The sequence below is a fragment of the Symphalangus syndactylus genome, chromosome 18 (assembly GCF_028878055.3).
Source record: "Symphalangus syndactylus isolate Jambi chromosome 18, NHGRI_mSymSyn1-v2.1_pri, whole genome shotgun sequence".
In the NCBI taxonomy this organism is placed as follows: Eukaryota; Metazoa; Chordata; class Mammalia; order Primates; family Hylobatidae; genus Symphalangus; species Symphalangus syndactylus.
Genome location: NC_072440.2, coordinates 21771272 through 21797939, shown reverse-complemented (window position 1 = coordinate 21797939; position 26668 = coordinate 21771272). Strand labels below are relative to the sequence as shown.

The 26668-nt window shown below is 46.0% G+C and overlaps 1 protein-coding gene across 2 annotated transcripts in view; it reads left to right on the top strand.

Annotated features, from left to right (window-relative positions):
* EIF3L (eukaryotic translation initiation factor 3 subunit L) overlaps positions 1 to 26668 on the top strand; it is a 40920-nt gene that overhangs the window by 9827 nt on the left and 4425 nt on the right. The window contains exons 5-11 of one of the 2 annotated variants that reach the window (XM_055251780.2): positions 385 to 446; positions 4655 to 4724; positions 4954 to 5027; positions 12564 to 12735; positions 17036 to 17190; positions 18822 to 18992; positions 20668 to 21165. In XM_055251780.2, coding sequence (XP_055107755.1) covers positions 385 to 446; positions 4655 to 4724; positions 4954 to 5027; positions 12564 to 12735; positions 17036 to 17190; positions 18822 to 18992; positions 20668 to 21165 — 1202 coding nt within the window. The remainder of the gene's footprint in view (positions 1 to 384; positions 447 to 4654; positions 4725 to 4953; positions 5028 to 12563; positions 12736 to 17035; positions 17191 to 18821; positions 18993 to 20667; positions 21166 to 26668) is intronic. The other variant, XM_055251779.2, reaches the window with a different exon arrangement.

The following is a 26668-nucleotide window of genomic DNA, read 5'->3' as shown; positions in this document are numbered from 1 at the left end:
GCTGACTGCAACCTCTGCCTCCTGGGCTCAAGCGATCCTCCCACCTTAGCCTGCCAAGTAGCTGGGACCATGGGTGCACACCACCACGCTTGTCTAATTACTCTTGTGTGCCGGTTTATTTATGCACTTGGATGGCAGAAGTCTCTAAATGGCGAAGGAAAATAGATCTGAATGAGATCTTAATCTCATCGACAGAGATTGAGGTTGATGGAGTCAAATGAGAAGTGGATTTTCTCATTGCATGTATTCTTGGGGCATATGCATAGCAATTTAGATGTTGTTTAGTCTTCAGAATTACCTTTATTCCTCCCCACCAAAGAGCTAAAGCTGCCAGGATACCCCAGTTTTATGGTTAGTGAAGCACCCCTCTGCCATCTCTTTCAGATGCTGTCTTCCTGATTTTATACAAAGAATTATACTACAGGCACATATATGCCAAAGTCAGTGTAAGTATTTAAGTGTCGCAGTTTTTTTGTTTTTGTTTTTTTAACTCTGTGCTGTTTTTGTCCCTAGAACACAGTCATTTGTTTATATTAGTTCAGTGTCTAGGTGTGATTGGCATGTTTTTGAGTTTTAAGAAATGGTGGAAGGAACAATTTAACCCAGAAAGCTGTTCAGACACACTAACGCTATATAACCTATGCATTCTTTTAAATTTCTCTGTCCCCACAATTCTCCTGGACTGGGCAATCACCCATGCACTGGTTATAGGCTGCCATCCTCATAGGATATTTCCAGGTACCTGCTGCTGCTTCTGCTTGGGGTTCTTTTTCCCTTCAGAGCATTGAGCCTCTGTTTCTCTGAAATGTACATAACACTGTCACTGTATGCCAAGCACAATGCTAGGCACTTAGCACACATCTTCACATATCTAATTCTACTATCAATTGTGCAAAGTTGGCACCTGAGGTGCCAATAGGTTACTTTTTCTCAAATTTATCCAGCTAGTAAGTGACAAAACTCCTTGAATCTAGACCAGCTTGTTATAACACCAGTATTCTACACATTATCCCAGCTTTGCGCACTTGGCTAGATTCTGTTCTTCCCGACTTCTAAATTAGAGAGTACCTAAGTTTTTTTTTTTTTTTTTTTTTTTTTTTTTGAGAGAGAGTGAGTCTCACTCTGTCGCCCAGGCTGGAGTACGGTGGCACGATCTCAGCTCACTGCAGGCTCCACCTCCCAGGTTCATGCCATTCTCCTGCCTCAGTCTCCTGAGTAGCTGGGACTGCAGGTGCCTGCCACCACATCTGGCTAATTTTTTTGTATTTTTAGTAGAGACGGTGTTTCACTGTGTTAGCCAGGATGGTCTCCATCTCCTGACCTTGTGTTCCGCCTGCCTCAGCCTCCCAAAGTGCTGGGATTACAGGTGTGAGCCACCACGCCCGGCCTAGAGTGCCTAAAGTTTCTTAAAATGCCATCTCTACTATTTAAGGCCGGGCGCGGTGGCTCACACCTGTAATCCCAGCACTTTGGGAGGCTAAGGGCAGGTCACCTGAGGTCAGGAATTTGAGACCAGCCTGGCCAACATGGAGAAACCTTGTCTCTACTAAAAATATAAAGCTACAAAAATAAGCTGGGTGTGGTGGCGGGTGCCTGTAATCCCAGCTACTTGGAAGGCTGAGGCAGGAGAATCGCTTGAACTCAGGAAGCAGAGGTTGCAGTGAGCCGAGATCGTACCACTGCACTCCAGCCTGGGTGACAGAGTGAGACTCTTGTCTCAAAAAAAAAAAAAAATGCCATCTGTATTATTTATATACACCAGTGACTTAATCTCTATCTTTAGCCTCAGTTGCCCACTGAAGTCCAGACTTTTATATTCAGCTGTCAACATCTGCACTTGGTGTCTGAGTCATCTCAAGCTTAACACATCTAAAACTGAATTTTTATTTTCCCTCAACTAGTTTTTCTCATGGTAATCATCTCAATAAATGCTACCGTTAATTACCAAGTTAATTGGACTGAAAACCTTGGCATTATTCTTGACTTTTCTCTGACATGATATCCGGCAAATCCTGTTAAGCTCTGTCTTCAACATACTTCTTTTTGTTGTTTTGTTTTATTTTGTTTTGTTTTTGAGACAGAGTCTCGCTCTGTCATCCAGGCTGGAATGCAGTGGCACAGTCTCGGCTCACTGCAACCTCTGCCTCCTGGGCTCAAGCAATTCTCCAGGCTCAAACGATTCTCCTTCCTCAGCCTCCTGAGTAGCTGGGATTACAGGCATGCGCCACCACGCCTGGCTAATTTTTGTATTTTTAGTAGAGACAGGGTTTCGCTATGTTGCCCAGGCTGGTCTCGAACTCCTAACCTCAGGTAATCCGCCCGCCTTGGCTTCCCAAAGTGCTAAGATTACAGGCATGAGCCACTTTGCCTGGCCTTCAGCATACTTCTTGAATCAGCCACTTTTCACTGCCACACTGCTGCTCACCTAGTTCAAGTCATTATCATCTCTTCCCTGAATTACTGCAGGAGCTGCTTACCTGGTGTCAGTTTCCACTCTTGGCTGTTTATTCTCAACATAATAACCAGCATGATCCTTTTGCTACATAGTTTCACGTCACTCCCAATCCTGCCATGACTTCCCATCACACTTACTAATTCCAGGTTTTAGCCCTGTTTCCCTTCTCAGTCATTTACTGAAACTTTTCCCCTCCCTCCATGGGCTCCTGGCAATAATCCGTGGCACTTCAGAGCACTTATCTCTTGTACGTTGTATTCGTTTATTTAGGGGAGGGAGTTTCTTAATCTACTAGAAGGTTAACTCCACTGGGGTATGCGCTTGTCTTGTTCACTAATATAGTTCAGTGCCTAGAATAATGTCTGGTCATAATGGTGTTCATTGAGCGTGTGTGTGCTTGCATGCATGTATAAGTGAAGGAAATTGGCACCAAGATCTCCACCTAAGGTGGTCCTAGTTTCTCACCCCTCTTCTCCTTGAGGACCACTTGATATGGCTAGAACTCCTGCCTTGACCACAGGAGCCACTGTCAGTAGTGGTAGATGGAAAAGTTCTTGCTGCCAGAGTAAGGGGCCATGTTTTTCCGGCATCCCAGTGGGATCTCTGACTACTTTATCTGATAGAAAGTAAAGATTCCTGGCCAGGCGCGGTGCCTCACGCCTGTAATCCCAGAGAGGCCAAGGTGGGTGGATCACGAGGTCAGGAGTTCGAGACCAGCCTGACCAATATGGTGAAACCCCGTCTCTACTAAAAATACAAAAATTAGCCAGGCGTGGTGGCGCGTGCCTGTAATCCCAGCTACTGGAGAGGCTGAGACGGAAGAATCACTTGACCTCGGGAGGTAGAGGTTGCAGTGAGCTGAGATCGCGCCACTGCACTCCAGCCTGGGCACCAGAGCAAGACTCCGTCTCAAAAAATAATAATAATAATAAAGATTCCCTACTACCATTGATGCTTAAGTTCAGGTACTTTGTGGATATGCTAAGAATCTAGCCATTATGTGCACACTGCTTTTTTGGGAACACCATGACACCATAGCCCATAGTATAGCTGGTTTTACCACCTCTAATCTCTCTGTTTGGTCTGTAGATGAAGATTCAGCAGAAGTTTATTGATGCTGTTATCTTTTTATTAGCTACCAGGACTCCTACATAAATGACCAGTTTTAAGCCCTTGGGGAGCAGTTTTCCATTGAATGTGCTTAGATTGTGCTTAATGTATTAAGCACCTTACATAACTTTTATTAAACAGAGACGGGGTCTTGCCATGTTGCCCAGCCTGGTCTCAAACTCCTGGGCTCAGGTGATCAGCCCATCTCAGCCTCCCAGAATGCTGAGATTACAGGCGTGAGCCACTGCACCCAGCTACATAATCTTACTTAATTGTGACTAGTCAACAATCTTTTGCCCACATTTTACAGACAGATTAAATACCTTGTGAGAACCCCACAGTTAATAAGAGGTGGGACTGACTCCAAATTTGTGTTTCTTCTCCATCACAAATAAATTGTTCATGGTATGGTTCCCCAGCTCAGAAACTATCAGTGGTTCTCAGATGCAAGCAACATAAAGACCAGACCAGGGGTCAGCCACCTTCTCTGTGGAAGGTCAGATAATAAGTATTTTAGGCTCGAGGGCCATGATGGTTTCTGTCAAATCTGTTCAGCTATGTCTTTGTGGCAGTTATCAACAATATGTAATGAGTGGGCATGGCTGTGTTCCAGTAAAACTTCTTTATTTACAAAACAGGTGGTAGAATAGATTTGCAGGCCCCCTGACCTAGATTCTTGTTTGGCATTGGAAGACTGCAACATTCCTGGTCCATAGTCTAGTGATGCCCGGTGCAGCATTATCTTCTCTTAACTCCCTAGCCTTCAAGTGCCACAATTTAACTTCTTCGCCTTTGCTAGTGTGGTTTCTTTTCTGAAACGCTTTTCCTTCTCTCTGCTTTGCCAGATCATCATGCCTGCTCTGAGGGTCATTTAAGGTCTGTTTACAGCAACCTAACCACGTGTTGCAGTATTCAGTGCCTCAACTGCCATAGGACTTTCTGTCTTCCCTCTCACTTGCATATTTACATACTAAGAAAGAGGACAGATACCAATTCTCTTGTATTTGTTCATAGCTGTCACAGTATACTATGGGTAAAACACATTAAAATTAAATATCTGTATCTGGATATCTCTTGTTTTCTTTACAGGGGGGACCTTCCTTGGAGCAGAGGTTTGAATCCTATTACAACTACTGCAATCTCTTCAACTACATTCTTAGTGAGTCTGAGATTTGGCCACGGGGGTGTGTGTGGTTATGATGAGGTTCAGCATTGGCCTCCAGCTTTTTTTTTTTTTTTTTTAAGCAGGATCTTAATGTGTAGGTGGGAAGAGGGGAGGTCTTGTCATTCATGGTCCTTTTAAGAGAGAAATTACAAAGCATTCTGCACCCTATGGAATGGGCATAGTCATTGCTTTGAATCTGACTTTTCTGTGATCTCCTGCACAGATGCCGATGGTCCTGCTCCCCTTGAACTACCCAACCAGTGGCTCTGGGATATCATCGATGAGTTCATCTACCAGGTATCTGGTCAGCTTCAGCCTAATTTGAAATAACTGGTCCATGCCAGGAATAGCTGTTACTATTGTTTGTGTAAAAAAAACTGCATAGTGTAAAAATATCCCCATTGTAGTGTAAAACACCCCATGGCAGTAGACTCCAGTTTCAGTTGGCTTTCTGAAGAGACAGGGAAGCCTAAGCACTCCAGATGGGAAGCTGGAAGTCGGGTAAGTTCAGCTCCTGACCTTCATCAAGCTCTTACTAGACCTTGTTAGTTGGTCTGGTGGGAAGAACACTGGCTTCACAGGCTTTGGAGCCAGGTGGAAGTGGATTCTAACTTGGGTGCTGCCACCTGCTGGTAGCTCTGTAACAGTGATGTGCTGTTTAAACAGCTTCACTTTCTTTACCCACGCAATGAAAATGTTCTATATCTTTTTTTTTTTTTTTTTAAAGAGTCAGGGTCAGGCCAGGCGCGGTGGCTCAGGCCTGTAATCCTAGCACTTTGGGAGGCCGAGGTGGGCGGATCACGAGGTCAGGAGATCGAGACCATCCTGGCTAACACGGTGAAACCCTGTCTCTACTGAAAGTACAAAAAATTAGCCGGGCGTAGTGGTGGACGCCTGTAGTCCCACCTACTCGGGAGGCTGAGGCAGGAGAATGGCATGAATCCGGGAGGCGGAGCTCGCAGTGAGCCAAGATCGTGCCACTGCACTCCAGCCTGGGTAACAGTGCAAGACTCTGTCTCAAAAAAAAAAAAAAAAAAAGTCAGGGTCTCACTCTGTTGCTCAGGCTAGAGTGCAGTGGTGTGATAATAGCTTACTGCAGCCTAGAACTCCTGGGTTCAAGTGATTTTCCCACCTCAGCCACCTGAGTAGCTGCCACTACAAGGCCCGCAGCAGCTTACATGGATATTTATATTACTGTAGAGATGAGCGTCTTGCTGTGTTGCCCATGCTGGTGTTGAACTCTTGGCCTCAAGTGAGCCTCTTGACTTGGCCTCCCAAAGTGAGCCACCATGCCCAGCCATCTATACCTTGATTGTGGTGGTGGTTACTTAAGTGTATGCTCGATCAGAATACAATAGAACATTTTCATCACAATGAGAATATCACCTACCTCAGGAGTTAACTGTTCAAGGTCGAATGAGAACTGTGCCAAATGCAAATAAAGTACAGCAGCTGTGTAGCCTGGGGGTAAAAGGCCAGGTTTTGCTGTTTACTGACTTTTTTTTTTTTTTTTGAGATAGAGTCTGACTGTTACCCAGGCTGGAGTGCAGTGGCGTTATCCCGGCTCACTGCAACCTCTGCCTCCCGGGTTCAAGCAATTCTCTTGTTTCAGCCTCCCCAGTAGCTGGGATTATAGGTGCCCGCCACCACGCCCAGCTAATTTTTGTATTTTTAGTAGAGACAGGGTTTCTCCATGTTGACCAGGCTGGTCTCAAACTCCCGACTTCAGGTGATCCGCCCTCCTCGGCCTCCCAAAGTGCTGGGATTACAGGTGTGAGCCACTGCGCCTGGCCTACTGGCCCATTTTAAAATGGTAACATGTTCTGTTGTGGGCACATTACTTAACCACACTGTGCATTGGTTTCCCCATCTCTAAAACAGGGATTGCTGCGAATGTTGCTGAGATACTGCGTATAAAGTGTTTAGCATAGTGTCTGTCACAGAATAATTAATACATGTTGCCTGTTGATTGTGATGATGTTCAATGTCATCATCATTCTTTTCCATCTTATTTAGCCCAGTCCTTCTATTTAAAAATACAGATTACAAGGTTGCTCACAACTATAATCCCAGCATTTTTGGGGGCCAAGGCAGTAGGATCGCTTCAGTCCAGGAGTTCGAGAAATAGAGACTACAAAATGTAAAACAGGCTGGGCGTGATGGCTCACGCCTGTAATCCCAACACTTTGGGAGGCCTAGGTGGGCAGATCACAAGGTCTGAAGATGGAGACCATCCTGGCCATAATGGTAAAACCCCATCTCTACTAAAAAAAAAAAAAACAGCTGGGTGTGGTGGTGTGCGCTTGTAATCCTAGCTACTCTGGAGGTTGAGGCGGGAATCGCTTGAACCTGGGAGGCGGAGCTTGCAGTGAGCCAAAATCGTGCCACTGCACTCCAGCCTGGCAACAGAGTGAGACTCTGTCTCAAAAAAAAAAAATATATATATATATATAATTTGACAAAATATAATTCTTTCCCCCTTTGTGCTCTGTCTATAGCTCTGATTATTTCAGGATAAATTGGTATCTTAATAAAGGTGTTATTAGAACTCCATGAACCAGGGAGACGTTGTGTATACAGAGTGCTGAAACGTTACAAGTGGTGAGCTGAGAAACCTTCATAGTGCTCCTTGAGAGGGAGGCTTCCTGCTCAAGATTAGGCTTCAGTGCCTTTCATAGCAAAGGCCACAAACCGCCTTGTTTGCCCTCTGGCTCCTTGGCTTGTGTCATCCTCTTATTTGGAATACTTATAGATGAATAGCAATCCTTTTGACTTAGAGCAAGTGAAGAAGGATCATCCATGCTGGTTTTCTTTATCCCTCTTAAGATAATCATAATTCCCTGGGCTTAGCCAGTCTTGTCATTAAGGGGCTTACGGTGCTTTCTAACAAAGACTGTCCAGTGAGGGTCAGTGAGTGCCTGGTGTATTTCCTCCTGGCCAGGCAGATGCCACATGGGGTAGGGGGCTCTTCATTGCCACTCTCTTTCATTTATTTGTTTTTGTTTTTTCAAACTACAGATATAGTGAAAGTGCCTGCCTTCCTTGCTTTTGCAGAGGTATCAATTACTGTCTGGAAGGAAAGGCACCTTGTTGACGTTTCTCAGGCACTTACATAAACATGACTGTATAAAGAGAGATCACTTCAAAAATGGTTATGTACTCTATTGTGCCATTTACCGTGACTTGTTAACACACTTAAACCATATTTTCATAAACCTGACTTGCTCTTTTGCTGCAGTGTGCGTGATATGGATATACCATGCCTCTGATGATGAACATTTGGGTTGTCAGTTTCCACAATTACAGGCAGTGAATCAGTGAATATCCATATATATGTTGTACACAGGCATATTTTTAGGGATCACTACCTAGAAGTAGAATTGTGGATTGAACGATACTTGCTTTTTAAATTTTTTAAAGTCAGCTTACTGAGACGTAGTTTATTTTTTTATTTAAGTAGAGATGAGCCACCAGCTCACGCCTGTTAATCCCAGCACTTTGGGAGGCCGAGGCGGGTGGATCACGAGGTCAGGAGTTCGAGACCAGCCTGACCAACATGGTGAAACCCCGTCTCTACTAAAAACACAAAAAAAATTAGTCAGGCGTGGTGGCAAGTACCTGTAATCCCAGCTACTCAGGAGGCTGAGGCAGGAGAATCGCTTGAACCTGGGAGGTGGAGGTTGCAATGAGCTGAGATTGTGCCACTGCACTCCAGCCTGGGTGACAAAGCGAGACTCTGTCTCAAAAAGAAAAACAGGTGTTAACCACCATGCCCAGCCATGAGGTGTAGTTTAATATACAATAAAATGTACCAGTATCAATGTACAGTTGATGAGATTTGACAAATGTGTACAATGCCACAATCAAGATAAAAGAACGTTTCAATCACTTTGAATTATAATAAATAGTAATATATTGCCCCGCCAATGGGCTGTATCAAATTGTGCTACTACCAGCGGTGTTTGAGAGCAACTGTTGGTTTTTTTGTTTGTTTAAGAGATGGGGGTCTTGCCTTTATGGTCCAGGCTGGAGTGCAGTGGTGTGATCACAGTTCATTGCAGCCTTGACCTCCTGGGCTCAAGCAATCCTCCCACCTTAGCCTCCTGAGTAGCTCGGACTACAAGTGCACCCAGCTGATTTTTTTTTTTTTTTGAGACGGAGTCTCGCTCTGTCGCCCAGGCTGGAGTGCAGTAGCGCAATCTCGGCTCACTGCAAGCTCCGCCTCCCGGTTCACGCCATTCTCCTGCCTCAGCCTCTCTGAGTAGCTGGGACTACAGGCACCCGCCACCACGCCTGGCTAATTTTTTGTATTTTTAGTAGAGACGGGGTTTCACCGTGGTCTCAATCTCCTGACCTCGTGATCCGCCCGCCTGGGCCTCCCAAAGTGCTGGGATTACAAGCGTGAGCCACCGCTCCCAGCCTGTTCTGATATTTTTTTTTTTTTTTTTTTTTTTTTTTTTTTTTTGAGACGGAGTCTTGCTCTGTCCCCCAGGCTGGAGTGCAGTGGCGCAATCTCGGCTCACTGCAAGCTCTGCCTCCCGGGTTCACGCCATTCTCCTGCCTCAGCCTCCTGAGTAGCTGGGACTACAGGCGCCCGCCAACACGCCCGGCTAATTTTTTGTATTTTTAGTAGAGACGGGGTTTCACCGTGTTAGCCAGGATGGTCTCGATCTCCTGACCTCGTGATCCGCCCGCCTCGGCCTCCCAAAGTGCTGGGATTACAGGCTTGAGCCACCACGCCCGGCCTGTTCTGATTTTTAATTTGTTGCAGAGATAAGGTCTTGAACTCCTGGGATAAAGCAATTCTCCCTGCTCAGCCTCCAAAAGTGCTGGGATTACAGGCATGAGCCACCATGCCTAGCCAAGAGCAACTGTTTTCTATACTGGATATTATCAGTCTGTATAATTTTTGTTAGTTCAATGGGAAAGAAATGATAATTCATACTTCTCTGGCCAGGCGCAGTGGCTCACACCTGTAATCCCAGCACTCTGGGAGGCCAAGGCGGGCGGATCACTTGAGGCCAGGAGTTCGAGACCAGCCTGGCCAACATGGTGAAACCCCGGTCTCTACTAAAAATACAAAAATTACCCAGACGTGGTGGCGCATGCCTGTAATCCCAGCTACGCAGGGGCTGAGGGACAAGAATCACTTGAACCGGGAGGCAGAGGTTGCAGTGAGCCGAGATCACACCACTGCACTCCACCCTAGACAGTAGAGTGAGACTCTGTCTCAAAAATAAAAAAAAAATCAGCGCAGTGGCTCACACCTGTAATCCCAGCACTTTGGGAGGCCGAGGCGGGCGAATCACGAGGTCAGGAGATCGAGACCATCCTGGCTAACACGGTGAAACCCCGTCTCTACTAAAAATACAAAAAAATTAGCCGGGCGTGGTGGCGGGCGCCTGTAGTCCCAGCTACTCAGGAGGCCGAGGCAGGAGAATGGCGTGAACCCAGGAGGCGGAGCTTGCAGAGAGCCGAGATTGCACCACTGCACTCCAGCCTGGGTGACAGAGCAAGACTCTGTCTCAAAAAAAAAAAAAAAAAAAAGAAAAAAGAAAAAAAAATCATACTTTTCTGATTTCCCATGTTAATTGTCAATTTTGTTTTCTTTGAAGTGATCATCACTATTCTTTGCCTGTTTTCTATTTGATTGCTTTTTTAATTGCATTATGAGAATTCTTTGTAGGATTTTTTTTTTTTTTTTTTTTTTTTTTTTTTTGAGAGAGTCTCACTCTTTCGCCCAGACTGGAGTGCAGTGGCATGATCTCTGCTCACTGCAATCTCCACCTACTGTGTTCAAGCGATTTTCCTGCCTCAGCTTCCTGAGTATCTGGATTACAGGTGTGCACCACCACGCCCCGCTAATTTTTTTTTTTATTTTTTTTTTTTTTTTTTTTTATTTTATTTATTTTTTTTTTTTTTGCATTTTTAGTAGAGATGGGGTTTCACCATGTTGGCCAGGCTAGTTTTGAACTCCTGACCTCAAGTGATCCACCCATCTTAGCCTCCCAAAGTGCTTGGATAACAGGTGTAAGCGCCACCGCACCCAGCCTGAGAATTCTTTATATATTCTGGATATTCTTTTTTTTTTTTTTTTGCCCCATGAGTCGAAGTCTTGCTCTGTCACCCAGGCTGGAGTGCAGTGGGCATGATCTCAGCTCACTGCAACCTCTGCCTCCCAGGTTCAAGCAATTCTCCTGCCTCAGCCTCCTGAGTAGCTGGGATTACAGGCATGCGCCACCACACATGGCTATTTTTGTTTTGGTGGGGTTTTTTTTTTTTTTTTTTTTTTTTTGAGACGGTGTTTTGCTGTTGTTGCCCAGGCTGGAGTGCAATGGTGCGATCTCGGCTCACCGCAACCTCTGCCTCCCAGGTTCAAGCGATTCACCTGCCTCAGCCTCCCGAGTAGCTGGGATTATAGGCATGTATCACTGTACCTGGCTAATTTTGTATTTTTAGTACAGATGGGGTTTCTCCATGTTGGTCAGGCTGGTGTCAAACCTCCGACCTCAGGTAATCTGCCTCCATCGGCCTCCCAAAGTGCTGGGATTACAGGCGTGAGCCACCGCGCCCGGCCTGTTATTGTATTTTTAGTAGAGTTGGGGTTTCACCATGTTGGCCAAGCTGTTCTGGAACTCTTAATCTCGTGATCCATCCACCTCGGCTTCCCGAAGTGCTGGGATTATAGGTGTGAGCCACCGTGCCTGGCATATTGTTTGTTTTTATATTATAAAATTAGCAACTTTTTGTCCCACAGTCTAGAAGAAGATAATTTTTTGTGTTTTGAGACAGAGTTTTACTCTGTCACTCACACTGGAATGCAGTGGCACAACCTCACCTCACTGTAGCCTCCGCCTCCTGGGCTCAGGCAATGCCCCCACCTCAGCCTCCTTAGGAGCGGAGACTACAGGCACCTGCCACCATTCCTGGCTAATTCGTTTGTATTTTTTATAGCAATAGGGTTTTGCCATGTTTCCCAGGCTGGTCTTGAGCTCCTGGACCCAAGTGATCTGCCCACCTCAGCTTCCCAAAGTGCTGGGATTACAGGGGTGAGCCTCTGATCCCTGCTGGAAGAGTTGAAGAATAGTCTTAGACCTTCTAAGACCTAGGTTTTAGGTCTGTGATTTCCAAACCTCATGCACACCGGATTCAACAGAGAACTTAAAAAAAATTGAGTAGGTAGGTCTGTTATGTTCCATCTGTGTGACTGCTAGAGCCAGGCCAGCAGTGCTTCCAGGTTCTACTTCTGTCGGAAACAGATTCCACTTCTGTCCCAAACAGATTCCTGTGGCATGTCTTCTCTGTGTTCGTTGTGCTTGGCCAGACCACTCTGGTTGAGAGTGGTAGAGGTGACATAGTCTGGGAACTGATGGTCAGGTGTGGTAGGGAAGGCTCACACGTGCAGATACCTATTACCACATCACTGCTCATAACCCAGGGCGTGCCACGGTCTAGCTGCATCTGAATAGATGGTACAAGAGCCCCTGTGGTGTTTCTGGTGGCCCGGTCAACTGCACTGTGAGGCCCAGAGACAGAAGTGACTTTAGGTTGTGTTTGACTCCAGATTGGATGTTTTTACCACAGACTACCTCTAATCCTAGAGATTTTTACCTCCCTGTGTAGTAAGTAACATTGAGCAATGAACAAAATTCACAGTTTAGTCAAGATGGCTTTGAAAAACAGTGTACAGAATGGTTTAGAATGAGAAGTGGTCATCTCACCCTCACCTCGTCCCGTCCAGAGCCAGAGCATTGCCTCATTTTCAGCATTGTGCACATGGATGATCACTTTGGGCTTATACCACTACTGCATGTTTCCTTTCTTCCTCAACAGTTTCAGTCATTCAGTCAGTACCGCTGTAAGACTGCCAAGAAGTCAGAGGAGGAGATTGACTTTCTTCGTTCCAATCCCAAAATCTGGAATGTTCACAGTGTCCTCAATGTCCTTCATTCCCTGGTAGACAAATCCAACATCAACCGACAGTTGGAGGTATACACAAGCGGAGGTGAGTGCAGCAGGCCAACAGCCACGGCCTGCGAATTTCCAGCTGCTTGCCATCTGTTCCAAATGAATAGATCACTGCAAGTAGAGCAGATGAGTCACCATGTCTTAGGTGGTGGTCTGTTGACTATAGGTGCTTGAGTACAAACAGTAGCAGAGTATTCATGCTGGGGGCTCTGGGGCTTGGGAGTCGTTGGCCAACAAACTGAATCAGCATATTGAGATTTGCATTTGTAAACACTTCTACTGTGTCTCCAGTGCTTTTGTTTAGATAAGCACTTCTCACACGTGTTGGCGTCAGAGCCCCTTTACCCTGTTAAAATATTGAGAACCACAAAATGTACCTATATTTAAAAAATTTTTTTCTTTTTTTTCAGTGGAGAGTGGCATTTTTGCAGATCTCTCTGTCTGGCTGAAATAGCTGGCTTCTCATTTCTGCTTCTGCGTTCAATCTGTTGCAATGTGTTCTTTTGTTTGAAGCACATAAAGAAAATCTGGCTCAGGCACTGTGGCTCACACCTGTAATCCCAGCACTGTGGGAGGCTTAGGCAGAAGGATCACTTGAGCCCAGGAGTTTGAGATCAGCCTGGGCAATATAGTGAGACTTTGTCTCAAAAAAAAAAATGTTTAAATTGGCTGAGCATGGTGGGTAGGGTGCCCCTGTAGTCCCAGCCTTTCGGGAGGCTGAGGTGGGAGGATTGCTTGAGCCCAGGAAGCAAAGATTGCAGTGAACTGAGATCGCACCACTGTACTCTAGCCTGGCCACAGAGCGAGAACTTGTCTGAAAAAAAAAAGGAAAATCTGGCTTCACACAGATACAGAAAGGAAGGAGTTTTTGTCGTTTGTTTTTGAGACGGTGTTGCTGTGTCACTCAGTCTGGTCTTGGACTCCTGGGCTCAAGCAATCCTGCCTTGGCCTCCCAAAAGTGCCAGGATTATTGGAGAGGATTTTCTTTGATACTACACCATGTAGTAGTATGTATGGGTTGAATATTCCTGATTTGAAAATTTGAAATCTGAAATGCTCCAAAATCTGACTTTTTGAGTACTGACATGATGCCGTAAGTGGAAAATTCTACACCCGACCTCATGTGACCAGTTGCAGTCAGAACTTCATCTCATGCACAAAAGTATTTAAAAGATTATAATAAAGTTACTTTCAGGCTGTGTGTATAAGACATATATGAAAAATAAATGAATTTTATGTTTAGATTTGGATCCTATCCTTAAGATACCTCATTAGGGCCGGGTGCCATGGCTCACGTCTATAATCCTAGCATTTTGGGAGGCCGAGGCAAGCAGATCACCTGAGGTCAGGAGTTCGAGACCATCCTGGCCAACATGGTGAAACCTCATCTCTACTAAAAATACAAAAAATTAGCCGGGCCTGGTGATGGGCACCTGTAATCCTATCTACTTGGGAGGCTGAGGCAGGAGAATCGTTTGAACCAGGGAGGCAGAGGTTGCAGTGAGCCGAGATCGTACCACTGCGCTCCAGTCTTGGTGATGCAGCAAGACTCCGTCTCAGGAAAAAAAAAAAAAAGATATCTCATTAGGCATATGCAGATAATAAAAATTGCAAAATCCAAAACACTTCTGGTCACAAGCATTTATAGAAGTACACTCACCCTGTACTTCTTTGAAGTAATCAGTGGTAGTTTCATACAGATTAGGTGCAGTGAGGAATCTGAAACGGTATTGGTGAATTTTTCTTTTGTTAACATTATTGTTCACTTCTTTAATTTGAATGAGTTCCTTACATCCATGTGTGACTTTTTTTTTTTTTCCTGAGACAGAATCTGCTCTGTTGCTCAGGCAGAGTGCAGTGTCATCATCTCACTTCACTGCAACCTCTGCCTCCGGGGTTCAAGCGATTCTCCTCTCTCAGCCTCCAGGGATATAGAAAGGAAGGATTACAGGCACACGCCACCACACCAGGCTGATTTTTGTATTTTTAGTAGAACAGAGTTTGACCATGTTGGCCAGGCTGCTCTTGAACTCCCGAGCTCAAGTGATCTGCCTGCCTCGGCCTCCCAAAGTGCTGGGGTTACATGCATGAGCCACTGCGCCTGGCCATGTGTGATTTCTAAAAAAATATTGGTTCTCTGAGTTATAAAGATCTTCCAAATGTTGACACATTTTATTACATTTTTTTAAAAAGTCAGATTTGTTACTTTTGTCACTGACATCAGGTAAGCATTTATTTGTAAGCTATAGAGTTTGTAGTGGCAAATTCAATTTTTGCTTAATAGCTTGAATTTTTATTTATTTTGAGATGGGGTCTCACTCTGTCACCCAGGCTGAAGTGCAGTGACACAATCATGGTTCATTGTATCCTGTACCTTTTGGGCTCAAGCGATCCTCCTACCTCAGCCTCCCGAGTAGCTAGGACCGCAGGTTTGCACCCCATACCTGGCTGATTTCTTTTTTTTTTTTTTAGTGGAAACAAGGTCTCACTTTGTTGCCCGGGCCAATCTTGAACTCATGGGATTTCATGTGTGAGCCACTGTGCCCAACCTTTGAATTATTTTATAGGTAGCAAACACTGTCAGTTCTTTTCTTTGAGGAGTGACAGGTTTACTTCATTTTTGTGAAAATGTCTGCCCTTTTTTCCTTTTTTTTTTTTTGAGACAGAGTCTTGCTCTGTAGCCCAGGCTTCAGTGCAGTGGCACAATCTCTGCTCACTGCAACCTCCGCCTCCCGAGTTCAAGCGATTCTCCTGCCTCAGCCTCCCCAATAGCTGGGACTACAGGTGTGCGCCACCACACCCGGCTAATTTTTGTATTTTTAGTAGAGACGGGGCTTCACCATGTTGGGCAGGCTGGGCTCAAACTCCTGACCTCAAGTGATACTCCTGCCTCGGCCTCCCAAAATGCTAGGATTACAGGCGTGAGCTGCGCTTAGTTGTGTATCAGTTTTTTTGTTGTTGTTGTTGTTGTTGTTGTTGTTTTGAGATGGAGTCTTGTTCTGTTGCCCAGGCTGGAGCACAGTGACGCAATCTGGGCTCACTGCAAGCTCTGCCTCCCGGGTTCATGCCATTCTCCTGCCTCAGCCTCCCGAGTAGCTGGGACTACAGGCGCCTGCCACCACGCCCGGCTAATTTTTTTTTTTTTTTTGAGGCAGAGTCTTGCTGTCGCCCAGGCTGGAGTGCAGTGGCGCGATCTCGGCTCACTGCAGGCTCCGCCCCCTGGGGTTCACGCCATTCTCCTGCCTCAGCCTCCCGAGTAGCTGGGACTATAGGCGCCCGCCACCTCGCCCGGCTAATTTTTTGTATTTTTAGTAGAGATGGGGTTTCACCGTGTTAGCCAGGATGGTCTCGATCTCCTGACCTCATAATCCGCCCGCCTCGGCCTCCCAAAGTGCTGGGATTACAGGCGTGAGCCACCGCACCCGGCCGTCGCCTGGCTAATTTTTTGTATTTTTAGTAGAGACGGGGTTTCACCTAGCCAGGATGGTCTCGATCTCCTGACCTCATGATCTGCCCACCTCAGCCTCCCAAAGTGCTGGGATTACAGGCGTGAGCCACCGTGCCTGGCCTATGTATCAGTTGTTTTTTCAAGTAAAAATGAAAAAAGAATTTTCTTTCTTTTTTTGTCTTTTTTTTAGAACAGGGTCTCTCTGTTACCCAGGCCAAAATGCGGTAGCACTTCCATAGATCTCTGTCTCAAAAAACAAACAAACAAAAAAAACAACTGATACAAACTCTGGTTATTCAGATATGGTACCTGGGCTCAAGCAAATCCTCCCACCTTGGCCTCTCAAGTTGCTGGGATTACAGGTCTAAGCCACCATGCCTGGCTAAGGACTAGTTCTTTTAGTGCAGATGCATGGCAAGAAGCAATACAGTGACTACTGGTACAATTTTGTGTCATTGCCTGATTTATGCTTAAGTTGACAGTAATTTTACCCAACATAGTGTTTGCATCATGCAAAATTCAACTCAGTGGGAAGGGCAAGTAACATCTTAGTGTTGTTATTAGGAAAATAGCTTTGACCTCATGTGCTTTCTGAAAGGAGGGGTCTTCGTGGGTGTATTTTACTGATGAGAGGGGCCTTTTCATGTGTTGGAACCAAAAAAAAAATAAGCAAAATGAACTGCCACCCTGTAAGCAAATATTGGTAAATTGAAGATTAGCAGAAGATTGGTTTTGCTGTTTCTTGGTATTCCTTTGAAGTTATTCCCAGTTGAGGGAAGCTTTCAAGGCTGGCAGTAGGTGAGATGCCTACTGAGTAACATTCAGAGGTCAGGTATGCCTGCCTTTACCTGCCTCCTATCAGAGTATTCACGGTGTCTGTCTCTTTCAGGTGACCCCGAGAGTGTGGCTGGGGAGTATGGGCGGCACTCCCTCTACAAAATGCTTGGTTACTTCAGCCTGGTCGGGCTTCTCCGCCTGCACTCCCTGTTAGGAGATTACTACCAGGCCATCAAGGTGCTGGAGAACATCGAACTGAACAAGAAGGTGATGCCTGTTGCCTCTGGCCCCTCTTGCCAGAGCCAGAATATCTGTTTCTAGAGAACCACTCTGATCTCTTAGGACAAATTTCCAGGGGAGGAAAGAGGACTCTTCCCTCAGGCCATTGAAAGTTGAGACTAAGGCCGGGCTCGGTGGCTCACGCTTGTAATCCCAGCACTTTGGGAGGCCGAGGCGGGCGGATTACGAGGTCAGGAGATCGAGACCACGGTGAAACCCCGTCTCTACTAAAAATACAAAAAATTAGCCGGGCGTGGTGGCGGGCGCCTGTAGTCCCAGCTACTCGGAGAGGCTGAGGCAGGAGAATGGCGTGAACCTGGGAGGCGGAGCTTGCAGTGAGCCGAGATTGCACCACTGCACTCCAGCCTGGGCGACAGAGCGAGACTCTGTCTCAAGGAAAAAAAAAAAAGAAAGAAAGAAAGTTGAGACTAAAACTGGGCAAACAGCTGTGGTAAAAAGCTGGACCTGGACGATTTTGGTAGTTAACGACAGTTTCTTACTCTGTTTTCAAAATGGAATGATCATGGCAGCTTGCTCTGTCGCCAGGCTGGAGTGCAGTGGCGCGATCTCAGCTCACTGCAACCTCTGTCTCCTGGGTTCAAGCGATTCCCCTGCCTCAGCCTCCTGAGTAGCTGGGACTACGGGCATGCGCCACCGTGCCCAGCTAATTTTTTTTTATTTTTATTTTTATTTTAGTAGAGTTGGGGTTTCACCGTGTTGGCCAGGATGGTCTCGATCTCCTGACCTCGTGATCTGCCCACCTTGGCCTCCCAGAGTGCTGGGATTATGGGTGTGAGCCACCATGCCCGGCCCATGGCAGCTCTTTACTCTTCACATTTTGCTAAAGGATTGAGAAGGCCAGACGCAGTGGCTTACGCCTGTAATCCCAGCACTTTGGGAGGCTGAGGCAGGTGGATTACTAGAGGTCAGGAGTTCGAGACCAGCCTGGCCAACATGGTGAAACCCTGTCTCTGCTAAAAGTACAAAAAAAAAAAAAAAAAACTAGCTGGGTGTGGTGGTGGACACTTGTAATCCCAGCTACTCAGGAGGCTGAGGTAGGAGAATCACTTGAACCTGGGAGGCACAGGTTGCAGTGAGCCGAGATCACGCCATTGCACTCCAGCCTGGGCAACAGAACAAGACTCCGTCCCAGAAAAAAAAAACAAAAGAATTAAGTAAAGATGTAATTCTAAGATGGTATGTTCATTGATACATGATTAGCTGTTGTGTTCTTCCTAACCACAGAAAAATATTACAGATACTTTTTATTTGGTGGTTGGCTCATGTGCATGTATGTGTTTCTGTCTTCCCTGTCCAAAAGGACTTAATTGAAAAAGCAAGGAAAAATAACAGAACTGAGATGTATAGCATTTTAGAGCTGAAAGAGATTTTAGGGATTACCTGATCCAGAACCTTCTTGTTTACAGCTAAGAAAATGGATTCCTCAAAACATACAACTTAATTGATGAATAGGAAGATCCGCTCTCAAACTCTGGGACTCCAGAGCTTCCTCTGGATAGTTGAGGGCCTCTGCAGGGAAAACTCTTGGTGTTTCTACCTCTGGTTCTATCTAGGATGAATTGGGACTCATGGATTGTTTGTTTCACCTCCTTCTACAGAGTATGTATTCCCGTGTGCCAGAGTGCCAGGTCACCACATACTATTATGTTGGGTTTGCATATTTGATGATGCGTCGCTACCAGGATGCCATCCGGGTCTTCGCCAACATCCTCCTCTACATCCAGAGGACCAAGAGCATGTTCCAGAGGACCACGTACAAGTATGAAATGGTAAGGAGGACTCTGCCTGCCATCAATGGCCTTTCTAATCAGGGGGCTCCTTGGCACCTATGCCAACCATCCTTGGTAAACACCATCCAAAATATTGCACTTTTAAGCCAGGAGTTCAAGACTGTAGAGCACTCTATGATTGTGCCTACTAATAGATCACCCAGCTGGAGTGCAGTGACGCGGTCACAGCTCACGTCAGCCTCAACCTCCTGGGATCAGGCAATCGTCCTACCTCAACCTTCCCAATAGCTGGGCCTAAAGGCACACACAACAACACTGGCTAATACTTTTTTTTTTTTTTTTTTTTTTTTTGAGACGAAGTCTCTGTCACCCAGGCTGGAGTACAGTGGTGCGATCTCAGCTCACTGCAACCTCCGCTTCCTGGGTTCACGTGATTCTCCAGCCTTAGCCTCCTGAGTAGCTGGGACTACAGACGAGTGGCGTGCCACCATGTCCAGCTAATTTTTGTATTTTTAGTAGAGATGGGGTTTCACCATTTGGCCAGGCTGGTCTCGAACTTCTGACCTCAGGTGATCCATCCACCTCGGCCTCCCAAAATGCTGGGATTACAGGCGTGAGCCACCACGCCCGGCCAAAATGATCTTTTAATGGCTAGCGTACTCTAAGAGTTTCTGTTGTGATGCCTGTTACCTCAGATCATTAACATCTTGATGATAAGGACTTGATGATAATATCTTTTGTTTCAATTATATCCTCCAGCAGTGCCTACATTTATTTATTCAGCATCAATATGCTGAGTGTTCACTGGGTTCTAAGTGTTTTAATATAAGATGTGGATATTGGTGGGAAGAAGAATGGGTTCAAGAATTGGGAGGAGCTTCCTAGGCAGAGAATATCATGAGCAAAGTGGTTGAGACTTGAAAGTGTGGTGATGCAGCAGCACAATAAACCGTTTTGGCTGGAAGGCAAGTAGGTAGTAGGAATTGGGTTATTAGATTCTGAGAACCTTCATTAACCCAGGTAAAGTATAGTCCTATGTCATTTGATGCTGCAGATACATTCTGAGAAATGCATCGTTTGGTGATTTTGTTGTGTGAACATCATAGAATGTACTTACACAAACGTAGATGGGATAACCTACTACATACCCAGGCTGCATGGTATAGCCTATGGCTCCTTGGCTACAAAGTTCTAGAACATATTACTGTACTGAATACCATAGGCAGTTGTAACACAAAGGTATTTGTGTATCTAAACAGAAAAGATACAGTAAAAATACAGGATTATAATCTTGTAGGATCACCATCCTATATGTGGCCCATGGCCAGTTGTTGACTGAAACGTTGTTGCACGGCACATTACTATTTAGTCTATATTCTGTCATCATCAAGGTCGCATCAAAGGTTTTGGGTAACTCGATCCTGACTGGTGTAAAAGGATTGACCTGCTAGTGATGTGTGGGACAAACTGGAGAGACTAAGACAGAGGTGCCAGTAAGGAATCCAGAAGATGGCTAAGGAGGATCTGGAGCTAGGATGGAAGTTAAGTAGATCTAGAGGGAGGATTGGAAGAGATGTTGGGGAAGTTCAATGGCTGGTATGAGTCAACTGGGTAAGTCAAAGATCTGTGCAGAGAATGGTGAGGCCAGTTGGCAGTGGGGACCTCAGGAAGTCCGTCTCATTTGACCCGGTACCACTCTCCACCCCATCCCCAGATTAACAAGCAGAACGAGCAGATGCATGCGCTGCTGGCCATTGCCCTCACGATGTACCCCATGCGTATTGATGAGAGCATTCACCTCCAGCTGCGGGAGAAATACGGGGACAAGATGCTGCGCATGCAGAAAGGTGACCCACAAGTCTATGAAGAACTTTTCAGTTACTCTTGCCCCAAGTTCCTGTCACCTGTAGTGCCCAACTATGATAATGTGCACCCCAACTACCACAAAGAGCCCTTCCTGCAGCAGCTGAAGGTGTTTTCCGATGAAGTACAGCAGCAGGCCCAGCTTTCAACCATCCGCAGCTTCCTCAAGCTCTACACCACCATGCCTGTGGCCAAGCTGGCTGGCTTCCTGGACCTCACAGAGCAGGAGTTCCGGATCCAGCTTCTTGTCTTCAAACACAAGATGAAGAACCTGGTGTGGACCAGTGGCATCTCAGCCCTGGATGGTGAATTTCAGTCAGCCTCAGAGGTTGACTTCTACATTGATAAGGTATGCCTGTCCCCTGGGCTTGGGGTCTTGTATTAAGTGTTCACTATCTTTCATTCACTATTGTGGGCACATGAAGTATATCGGGGAACAAAATCAAAGATTCCTGCCCTTGTGGTGCTGCCACAAGGTGCCAGGTGCGGTGGCTCATGCCAGTAATACTAGTACTTTAGGGGAGGCCGGGGTGGGAGGATCACTCTAGCCCAGGAGTTCAAGACTAGCCTGGGCAACGTAGTGAGACCTTTTCTCTATTTACAAAAAAAAAAAAAAAAAAACACAAGAGATAAACAATAGATGGTTTTTTGTTTTGTTTTGTTTTTTTGAGATGGAATTTTGCTCTCGTTGCCCAGGCTGGAATGTGATGGCACGATCTCGGTTCTCCGCAACCTCCGCCTCCCAGGTTCAAGCCATTCTCCTGCCTCAGCCTCCTGAGTAGCTGGGATTACTGGCATGCGCCACCATGCCCAGCTGATTTTGTATTTTTAGTAGAAATGGGGTTTCTCCATGTTGGTCAGGCTGGTGTCAAACTCCCGACCTCAGGTGATCCGCCAGCCTTGGCCTCCCAAAGTGCTGGGATTACAGGCGTAAGCCACCGTGCCTAGCCAACAATAGATGTTATAATTAAACAAACTATGTAATAAGAGGTTGCCAAGCACTGCAGAGTAAAGGAAGGCAGAGATGGGTGATGGGAGGCACAGGTTGCAGTGTCAAATAATGGTGTTCAGACAGGCTTTGTTGAGAAAGTGAAGTTTAAGCTAAGCTAAGACTTGAAGGAAGTGAGGGAGTAGTGTTTTTGGTTTTGTTTTGTTTTGTTTTCTTCACAGTCTTGATCTGTTGCCCAGGCTAGAGTGCAGTGGTGCAGTCTTGGCTCACTGCAACCTCTGCCTCCCAGGTTCAAGCAATTCTCCTGCCTCAGCCTCCTGAGTAGCTGGGATTATAAGAGGCCACCACCACACCTGGCTAATTTTTGTATTTTTAGTAGAGACAGGGTTTTGCCATGTTGGCCAGGCTAGTCTCAAACTCCTGACCTCAAGCGATCCATCTGGTGGAGAGTTCTTAATAGCTCACCAAAGGCCGGACACGGTGACTCACGCCTGTAATCCCAGCACTTTGGGAGGCCGAGGTGGATGGATCATGAGGTCAAGAGATCAAGACCATCCTAGCCAACATGGTGAAACCCCATCTCTACTAAAAATAAATTAGCTGGGCATGGTGGCGCATGCCTGTAGTCCCAGCTACCCGGGAGGCTGAGGCAGGAGAATCACTTGAACCCAGGAGGTGGAGGTTGCAGTGAGCTGAGATCACGGCACTCACTGCACTCTAGCCTGGCAACAGAGCGAGACTCCGTCTCAAAAAAAAAAAAAAAAAAAAAAAAAATAGCTCACCAGATATCTGGAGGAAGAGCCTTCCAGGCAGAGGAACAGTTAGAGCAAAGGCCCCGAAGAGGAGTGAGGCCAGTAAGTTTAAGGGACAGCTGTAGTATGCCTGAGTGGCCTGAGAAAGGAGGCTGTGTGGATGAGGTTGGAGAAAGGGGGATGGTGCTTTGTGTACTGTTGGAGTACTTTACAAGTGGGAAGCCATTGTCCTGCTGCCTTTTTATTTTTTTATTTTTAGTTAGCAATAATCACACCTCACATAACCTTCACTGGCCATACTGCCACTGCACAAAGCTTTTTTTTTTTTTTTTTTTTTTTTTTTTTGAGACGGAGTGTCATTCTGTTGCCCAGGCTGGAGTGCAGTGGCACGATCTTGGCTCACTGCAACCTCCGCCTCCCGGGTTCACTCGATTCTCTTGCCTCAGCCTCCTGAGTAGCTGGGATTACAGGCTCACACCACCACATCCAGCTAATATTTTGTGTATTTTTAGTAGAGACAGGGTTTCACTATGTTGACCAGATTGGTCTCCAACTCCTGACCTTGTGATCCGCCCGCCTCGGCCTCCCAAAGTGCTGGGATTACAGGCGTGAGCCACCGCACCCGGCATTATTTTATTTTTATTTTATTTTATTGTGTTTTATTGTATTTTAAGATGTCTCGCTTTGTCGCCCAAGCTGGAGTGCAGTGGCACGATCTCAGCTCACTGCAAGCTCCACCTCCCAGGTTCATGCCATTCTCCTGCCTCAGCCTCCCGAGTAGCTGGGACTACAGACACCCGCCACCACACCCGGCTAATTTTTTGTATTTTTTAGTAGAGACGGGGTTTCACTGTGTTAGCCAGGATGGTCTCAATCTCCTGACCTCGTGATCCACCCACCTCAGCCTACCAAAGTGCTGAGATTACAGGCGTGAGCCACTGCGTCCGGCTCGCTCTCTCTTTTTTTTTTTTTTTTTTTTTTTTTTTAAGACAAGGTCTCACTCTGGTTGCCCAGGGTGGAGTGCAGTGGTGTGATCTCAGCTCACTGCAGCCTCAACTTCCTGGGCTTAGGTGATTGTCCTACCTCATCTTCCCAAGTAGCTGGGATTACAGGTGCAAGTCACCACGACTGGCTAATTTTTGGTATTTTTAGTAGAGATGGGGTTTGGCCATGTTGCCTAGCCTGGTCTCGAACTCCGATATGTCCCACTGTTCCCAGCCCATTTTAAGTTTTTACTTTATAGAAACAGGGTCTCACTTTGTTGCCCAGGCTAGTTTCAAGTGATCCTCCTACCTTGGCCTCTGCGCCTGTCCTGTCCTGTCCTGTCCTGTCCTGATGTCTAACATCTTGGATCAGTGCTGCCTGTTTGTGAACTTTATATAATGGAATTACACAGTATGTACTCTTTAAGTCTGGCTTCTTTTGCTCAACGTTATAATGGAGTGAGTCAGCGTCCATTGTGTGTAGCAGTGATGCCTTCATGTTTGTTGTTCTGTGATAGTCCAGCATCTACTGTTGTTATTGTACTGCAGTTTATCCATTCTCCCATTGATTAACATTTGGATGGTTTGTATATTACAAAAAATACAAGTAAGGTTTTTACAGAGTGGCTAGTAATACATTTATATATGCCTATGTATGCCTCAAGTTCTTTCCAGAAGGATACGCAAGCAACATAGCAGTAGCTTCCTCTCAGGAGGGGAGGTGGGTTGAAGAACAGTGTTAGTTTTCACTGGCACTTTTAAGTTCAACCTGGACATTTTAATGTCTGAAGAGATTTTCATTTTTATTTATTTATTTATTTATTTAGAGACAGAGTCTCATTGTATCACTCAGGCTGTAGTGCAGTGATGTGATCTTGGCTCAGTGCAGCCTCCGCCTCCTGGGTTCAAGCAATCCTTCTGTCTCAGCCTCCTGATTAGCTGGGACTATAGGCGCTGATGAGGTTTTTAAAAGAATTGTTTTCTTTTCTTTTTTTTTAGACTGAGTCTTGCTCTTGTTGCACAGGGTGGAGTGCAATGGCACAATCTTGGCTCACCGGAACTTCTGCCTCCCGGGTTCAAGCGATTCTCCTGCCTCAGCTTCCCGAGTAGCTGGGATCTACGGGGATGCGCCACCATGCCCAGCTAATTTTGTATTTTTAGTAGAGACGGGGTTTCTCCATCTTGGTCAGGCTGGTCTCGAACTCCCGCCCTCAGGTGATCTGCCCGCCTCAGCCTCCCAAAATGCTGGGATTACAGACATGAGCCACCGCACCCGGCTGTCAGCCCAGGTTTTCTAAGATCAGCAAATGTCCATAGGGCAGAGGGGGTCTTCTGTGCTTTTCTTAGAATGGTTTCTTTTTTCCCAAAATGTTCTGTTACTATCCTGTCAGCTCTTTGATTCTGTAAGGAAATTTTTTTCTAATGTCCTGCATTTTTAGTTGTTTTTGAAAGCATTTTGGGCCAGGTACAGTGGCTTATAGCTATAATCCCAATACTCTGGAAGGATGAGGCAGGAGAATTGCTTGAGCCCAGGAGTTCAAGACCAGCCTGGGCAACAAACCAAGACCCTGTCTCTACTTTTTAAAAAGAGAAAAAGCATGCTGGGCACGATGGCTCACACCTATAATCCCAGCACTTTGGGAGGCCAAGGCGGGTGAATCACGTAAGGTCAGGAGTTCGAGACCAGCCTGGCCAACATGGTGAAACTCTGTCTCTACTAAAAATATAAAAATTAGCCAGGCATGGTGGCACGTGCCTGTAATCCCAGCAACTTGGGAGGCTGAGACAGGAGAATCACTTGAGCCCAGGAGACAGAGGTTGCAGTGAGCTGAGATCAAGCCACTACATTCCAGCCTTTGTGACAGAGATGAGACTGCGTCTCGAAAAAAAGAGAAAAAGCATTTTGGTCTAAATGTATTGTTGGAAATAGCACTTTTTGAGCAGTTCTTAAAAATACATAATTTTAGGCTGAGTGCAGTGGCTCACACCTGTAATCCTATCACTTTGGGGGGCCAAGGCGGGTAGATCACCAGAGGTCAGGAGTTCAAGACCTGCCTGTGCAACATGGTGAAACCCCGTCTCTACTAAAAATACAAAAAATTAGCCGGGCATGGTCGTGGGCGCCTGTGGTCCCAGCTACTCGGGAGGCTGAGGCAGGAGAATGGTGTGAACCCAGGAGGCAGAGCTTGCCGTGAGCAGAGCTCGCGCCACTGCACTCCAGCCTGGGCGACAGAGCGAGACTCCGTCTCAAAAAAAAAAAAAAATTGCAAGATATAAACTTCACCATTTTAAAGTGTGCAATTCGGCCAGGTGTGATGCTTTACACCTATAATCCCAGCACTTTGGGAGGCCAAGGCTGGCAGATCACTTGAGACCAGGAGTTCAAGACCAGCTTGGCCAACATGGTGAAACCCCATCTGTACTAAAAATACACAAATTAGCCAAGTGTGGGGGCGCATGCCTGTAATCCCAGCTACTTGGGAGGCTGAGGCACAAGAATCGCTTTAGCCTAGGAGGTAGAGGTTGCAGTGAGCCAAGATCACGCCATTGCACTCCAGCCTGGGTGACAGAGTGAGACCCTGTCTCCATAAATAAATAGAATGAATGAATGAATGAACAATTCAGTGGTTATTAGTATGTTCACAGTGTTTTGCAACCATCTCCACTGTCTAATTCCAAAACATTTCTGTCCCCCCAAAAAGAAACTCCCTACCCACTAGCAGTCACTCACAGTTCCCCAGTTCCCCCTTTCTGCCATCCCCTGGCTAACCACTAAGCTGCTTTTGGTCTCTCTGCATTTGACATTTCAGATAAATGGAATCATGTAATATATGGGCTTTTGTGTTTAGGTTCTTTCACTGAGCATGTCTTCAAGTTTCATCCATGTTATAGCATGTGTCAGTACATTCCTTTTATAGCTGAATAATATCCCATGTATTAATGTACTGCATTTTGTTTATCCATTTGTTGTTGGACATTTGGGGTTTTTGGTTTTGGGGGGTTTTTTGTTCCTTTTTTCACTTTTTGGCTTATGAATAGTGCTGCTGTGAATATTCATCTAGAAGTTATTGTGTGAACATATGTTTTTAATTTTCAGATATATATCTAGTTGTGGAATTTCTAGGTCAGTTTGGGTAGTTTGTTTTTGAAAGTTCATCTTGCTTTAAA